This window comes from Danio aesculapii, chromosome 10 (genome assembly GCF_903798145.1).
Source record: "Danio aesculapii chromosome 10, fDanAes4.1, whole genome shotgun sequence".
In the NCBI taxonomy this organism is placed as follows: domain Eukaryota; kingdom Metazoa; phylum Chordata; class Actinopteri; order Cypriniformes; family Danionidae; genus Danio; species Danio aesculapii.
Window position 1 is genome coordinate 41,417,968 of NC_079444.1, and position 7,008 is coordinate 41,424,975.

A 7,008-nucleotide genomic window follows, 5' to 3' on the forward strand; every position below is an offset into this window, starting at 1 on the left:
GCAGCTATATTTCAGTTTTATCTTGATTTGTTTTTAAATGAATCGAAATGAAACTGAAATATACAGCAGGGATTTCGTCCTAAAAAAGTTTTTAAAAGATTACTGTGTTAATTTGGGATCATACGTAGAGTGAGAGTCAATTGGTGCTTTTGAAAACACTATAGAGGAATTACCATATGTCACACGGGATCCTGGTTGCAAAAAGAGACTGGTTGCAATAGCAAACATGTCTTGTTGTGCGGTAGGATGCCAAATTCGACAATTCAACGAATTCGACAAGTCCAAAATAGAAAACTTAACTTTAACCGTACACAACACTGCTTTTAATGCCAACCGCAGACGTCTTTGGCTAAAAGAGAGCTGAATGGAGTGAGGACCTATTTAAAAATGCTCAACTCTGCAGTTCTCATTTTATATCCATTTTATACCCAGGCCTTGTACAGCTTCGTCTTCTTTCCTTGTCTTTGGCTAGGCAGAACCTTGGTTTTTAGCATAGTTTTGAATTTGGTTATCATGGGACATTATGTCTTGCACATGACCACACAGAGCAAAATTGTTGGCATCCAAAGACGTGTAGGCCTTTAACTTCTCTCTTGTAAAATCACTTGGAGTTTCAATGAGATAGTTGAATATTTGTGGCTGGATGCTTGGTCATTTCATCTCATCTAATATTCATTGGGAGGGTGCTATCGCAAATGGACCTTCAGAAGAACGGCGCTTACTTTAACATTAATTTTGCAGAATAACTGTGCTTATCACTGGGTAACAAGCTGTTATTATACACTGAAAGCATTATGTAAATAATATATAGAATATGTAATCAATTTAACTTATCTCTAATACAACAACAAACTCTGTACCACATCGGATGTTATTCCCTCACTGTAAATGCTAGTGCTCCCATTTTTTTCTGCAACCTCGCTGCACGTGCATCCTGAACCTTTACAACATGGTAATTTATCTATAGGTTGGGTTTAGGGGAGGAGGGTGGGTCAGTCAATCAGTCATTCAATAGCGGCCTCTGGTGGATTACGTTTTCAGAGTGAGCCTATAGGTTGCCACTGAGCTACCATGCCAGCCTTATGTATCATTATTGACAATAATATTCCCCTCAACTGTTACCATTTTAAAGCGTAGTTCTATAAGGCACAAAAAAAGTTGTTACATCTATTCATTCATTCATTGAAACTGAATTTCAACTCTGAACACTGGACTGACACAGTTTCAGTTTATTAGAACCTCAAGCTGCTCTGACACAATCTACATGGCAAAAGCGCTATAGAAATAAAGATGAATTGAATTGAATCTATGAATTAGATTATGAAGAATAATTAAGATCCTGCTTTCATTTAGTTATTTGCAATTGCTTTAAAAAGTGACTCCCATCATGTTGTATGAAGCTACTGTATGGACATCCTCTAGTTAAGCAGAAAAAAATAGGTCGCAAACTCGACAAAACAAACTCGGATTAACAAGAGAACAGCAAACGTGAATGGCACTCGCGAGAGAAATTTGAGATCTGAAAAAGTGTACGCAGCAGCCTCTGGTGGATTCACAAAAAGGTACCACCTGTGATGTATTTGGCGCTCTCCAGAAATGTATATAGGGGTACGTTTTCAGAGTGAGCCTATAGGTTGCCACTGAGCTACCATGCCAGCCTTATGTATCATTATTAACAATATTATTCCCCTCAACTGTTACCATTTTAAAGCGTAGTTCTATAAGGCACAAAATAAGTTGTTACATCTATTCATTCATTCATTAAAACTGAACTTCAACTCTGAACACTGGACTGACACAGTTTCAGTTTGTTAGAACTGCTATGTTAAGCTGCTCTGACACAATCTACATGGCAAAAGCGCTATAGAAATAAAGATGAATTGAATTGAATCTATGAATTAGATTATGAAGAATAATTAAGATCCTGCTTTCATTAAATTATTTGCAATTGCTTTAAAAAGTCACTCCCATCATGTTATATGAAGCTACTGTATGGACATCCTCTAGTTAAGCAGAAAAAATAGGTCGCAAAGTCGATAAAACAACTTATATCGAGATAGCGAGAAAATTTAAGTCGTGGTCCCGAGAAAACAACTTTTGATATGACGAAATCACGCGAATAATACGTCATGATCACGAGAAAACGATCAAGAAAAGAAATATATATAACGCATGGGCGCTGAGGACTTCGGTACCAAACTTACAAAACGTAAAGTATTACATTTTCTCTGCGTTTTTCTCAATTGGCCTTTAACCTACAGTTCTTCTCTCCCACTTTAGTTCCCAGTTACTTTCTTATCTCTTGAGTAAATTTATGAACTCCCTCATTCCTTCAGTCCGCCCCCAGCACTAAAGGCAGAGAGACGCGAGCGCGCGCTTCATTACGCTGTACCTGCCGGTCGGGCGCTGATCACTTTCAATCATGGCCAAATCTCAGTCGAGGCGATGCTGCTTCTGTTTACTCGCTTTAGTGTGCGCTGCTGCAATTATCAGCATTTGCATATTTTTCAGCAAACAGAAATGCGACTTTACTCAGGCGGCTGTTTCTGCGGACTCTCTCATGTGCTCCAACATCGGCAGGTAAGACATGCGCGTTTTCATTATGATGATCTGAAGCGTTCAACATTGATGTGTATGCAGCATTTTATTCTCATACAGCATCACTAACTAATTACAAACAGAATATAGATTCAGTGCGAGCTGTTAGACAGTTAAACTGCATGTCAGTTTAAGAATAATGTGTTTATATGCTGTGGTGTATTCATAAAGACATAATGCTGAATATTTCAGACAGTAATCAATGAACATGCTGACAATGAGATAATCAGTTTAAGAGATTACATAATGCAGCCTTACAGAAAGGCCTGCAGACACAGACTTGAGTTTGGATATACTTATACTGAGTCAAATTATTGATTAAAAATAAAGGTTTCAAAAGGTCTATTTAATTTGTAGGGTAACTTCAATGTAGCTACAATTCACACTATTAACAATCCATTAACTAAAGCTATAAGCTTAATAAATTACTAATTATAGGTCTGTATAGCCAGTCTGGTGAAAGGGGTGGGTTTTTTTACAATTATACGCCTCATTTTCTATTTAATTATGAGATTTAAATAATGAATTTTAGTGACATTTTAAGCACTATTCCCAGTGGTGTAAAGTAACTAATTACAAATACTCAGATTACTCTAATTGAGTAGTTTTTCTCAGAAATTGTACTTTACTAAGCAGTTTTAAAAATGTGTACTTTTACTTTCCCTTGAGTACATTTTTAGAGCAGTATCGGCACTTTTACTCCACTACTGTCCTTCAACCTGCAGTCACTCCTTTATTTCCAGTCTATGGGGATTAGAAAAATCAGCCCTGTTATTCCTGTCCAATCAAATCGCACAGAAGGAAAATCGCTTCTTAATGAATTTCCTCAAGACATGGGGTAATTTCAGGTAATTGCAGCAAACTGTTTGGAAGCATCAAAACTGTCCAAGAAGATGTCCAAAATCTTTACACACATTGACCCAGAGACTGTTTAGATGCATGTCGCTGATGAAAAAATTACGGATGTTTACTGTATGATGACCAAAATAGCCTTAAACACCCAACAGGCACAAGACGTCAACATGATGTCAGATTGGTGTTGTACCCCAATGTCGTGGGTACATTGCATTTTGTTTGGAAATGGAAATCAGGTTGACGTCAGAACCCAGTGTCAGGAAAATCAACCAAGTATCAGTGTCTAAGGATGTTACAGCTTGACGTTGAGTGGACGTTGCCACTATGACGTCTATCAGACGTTGGATTTTGGTTGCCATACCTGACGAATTAATGTCAGTATTTGACGTCAATATGACGCTGGTTTAAGATGTTAGCTCGACGTTGGATTTTGGTCACTTTTTAACACAACCTAAAATCAACCAAATATCAACGTCATTATTGAACATCAAAATAACGTAGTCCTTAGACGCTGACTAGACTTGAATTTTGTTCACCTGGCATCACAACCTAAATCTAACCTAATATTAACGTCTTATGGTGTTGTGTGCCTGCTGGGCAACAACTTAATGCACTACAGAATGTTACGTTTACACACATCCTCAAATTAAATGTAAATGCATCCGCTTTTTACAGCGTAATACTCACTACTTGAATACTTTTGAAAGGTCTACTCAATACTTTGAGTAATATTTACAACAGATATTTTTACTCGCACTACATTTTAGGCAAGTAATGGTACTTTTACTTGAGTATGATATTTCAATACCCTTTCCACCACTGTCTATTCTGAATTAGCTTGTCGGATGGTTATCATAACCACACTTATCATAACTGCTTCTGGTGCTTCACGCCTAGGTTCTGGGGGTGCACGAGGTGCAGTGCCCCCGTGTCAACAAGCTTGGCTCTCTCTCTTGCCCCGCTTTATTTGGACACGTATTTTGGTGTTAAAACGCTGTCAAGAAGCGAGATCAGCCATCCGTGGCAGACAGCTGAGATATGACTGAGACCTCTCTTGCGCGATCTCTGTGTCACGTGCACTCGCTCTCTCACCTTTGGTGCGCTCTCGGTGTCGCGCATACTTGCTCTCTCCCTTTCTGCACACTCGCGCTCTCTGTCAGTGACGGTGCTGCGCGTCTCAGTTTCCCGCATTCGTCAGAAGTTAACACTCAAATATACATATATATATATATATACATATATACATATATATATATATATATATATATATATATATATATATATATATATATATATATATACATACATACATACATATATATATACATATATATATACATATATATATACATACACACATATATACACACACACAAAACAAGAACAAACATTGGCTCGTACTTTAGACAAACAAAAGACAATGTAAAAGAAAACAACAAAGAAAAGAGACAAGAATTGTTTCAAGAATACCTAGTAAGACCTTGATTAGCTTGTTCAGGAGTGTTTGATTAGGGTTGGAGCTAAAATCTGCAGGACACCGGCCCTCCAGGAACAAGTTTGGTGACCCCTGGTGTATAGCTTAAACCTCAGAGGGGTCACTGGATTGCTCTTAAGATGTAGATTTGTCAAATAAATCAAGAGATTGACCCCAAGTAGCCAAACATTTTCTCATGGAGCTAGTCTGTAAAAAGTCTGAGTCTTTCCATCTGAATAACAGATATCATATCAGAAATCCAGTTCTGAAATGAGGGGGGTAATGCTGATTTCCAATTATTAAGCAATAGTCTTTTAGCCACCACCATGCCTTGCATTAAAGAGTCTTGCACAGTTTGAGGGAGAGAAGATGTGTTTTGTGAAAATCCAAACATGGCAAGTTCGGCATCTGGCAGAAAAAGTGTACTATAAGCCTTGGAGTACCGGTCAAATATGTTGGTTCAGAATCTGTTCAATAGGGGACAGAGCCAAAAGGCATGGGCAACCGTGACCTCTGCTATCTTGCATCTATTGCACATTGGTGAGACAGAAGGAAAAATTTTATAGAGCTTGGCCATGGGTATTATTATTAATAAGACGTTGAGTGTACATAGTTTTTTACGTTGGGAAATGCAATCTTGACTTTACAAACAGTCGCCAAGTCCCGGAGAACAGATGAAACACATTGATCAAATGTAGTTTTCAGTCACGCTCATGTAAAAGTAATATTCAACTTGTTTAGTTGTGCCTTCATTCATTTGTGTTTTTAGTCGTGACAAAAAGCACAAGTCTTCAACACATGATTTATTTACACCACACTTTTAAACATAATAACTAACTAATTTCTAATAACTACTTTTTTATCTTTGCCATAGTGACAGTCAGCGCATAATATTTTACTAGTTATTTAGCAAGACAGCTGTATTTATACAAAGATCCTTTAAGTATTCTACAGTCTTTGATTCAGATTATAGTCTAATTTAAGGACTTCACTAGGTTATGTTAACTAGGAAAGTTAATTAGTCAATAATAATAATTAATAATAATTATAATAATAAAAATAATAAATAAAAATAGAATAATAATAATTAGTCAAGTTATTGTTTCACTGGTTTGTGTAGACAATCAAAAAATATAGAGTAAATATTTCTCAAGCAGGCTAATAATACTGACCTTCATTCATTCATTTTCTTTTCGGCTTAGTCCCTTTATTAATCCAGGGTCGCCACAGCGAAATGAACCGACAACTTATGCAGCATATGTTTTTTTTACGCAGCGGATTCCCTTCCAGCTGAAACCCATTTCTGGGAAACATCCATACACATGCATTCACACTCTTACACTAAGGACAATTTAGCCTTCCCAATTCACATATACCACATGTCTTTGGACTGTGGGGGAAACCGGAGCACCCGAAGGAAACCCACGCGAACGTGGGGAGAATATGCAAACTCCACACAGAAACGGCAACTGACCCAGCCGAGGGTCGAACCAGCGACCTTCTTGCTGTGAGGTGAACGTGCCACTCACTCAGCCACCGTGCAGCCTATATAGAGATATATGGTTTATGATTTATATAAGGTTTTTGTAGTGTAATATACAACACCAGACCATATATCGCAACATAGGCTCTTTCTGAAAACATATACAGTACATTTCTGGAGATCGCAAATTATGTACCCAGATGTACGTATGGCTGCTTTTCATCTTTGAAACAAACGCTATGGGGCGGTATGACGCTGTTCCTTTTCGCACTTACTAGCTGACCGCTTACCTCAGTATGGACGACTTTCCAGCTGTTACCAGTTTGTCGAGTAGCTCACCATGCACATTGATGGACTTGAGACACAGAGATGAGTTGACCATGACGATGGGGTTCGAGTCCGGTAAAGAACGATTCCAAAAAGCGGATAAGACAAAAACAGAAGCCAAAAAATTAAATAAACAAGTAAATAGAGTGAGAATGTGATAAAATCTGAAAACATGGTAAAAAAATAAGGCAGCCGCTCGCAAGGGCTTTTTTCTGGATTGCTTTTGAAAACATTGTCAGTTGGGTCTAGGATAGAAGGAGGGTGGGTCAGT

General features: G+C 37.9%; 1 protein-coding gene across 1 annotated transcript in view; it reads left to right on the plus strand.

The window, feature by feature from the left end:
* Window positions 1-2,362: 2,362 nt before the first annotated feature.
* Window positions 2,363-7,008, plus strand: part of ggt5b (gamma-glutamyltransferase 5b) — a 60,047-nt gene continuing 55,401 nt past the window's right edge. Inside the window, exon 1 of the mRNA XM_056466896.1 lies at window positions 2,363-2,580. Coding sequence (XP_056322871.1) covers window positions 2,423-2,580 — 158 coding nt within the window. The 5' untranslated portion in view covers window positions 2,363-2,422. The remainder of the gene's footprint in view (window positions 2,581-7,008) is intronic.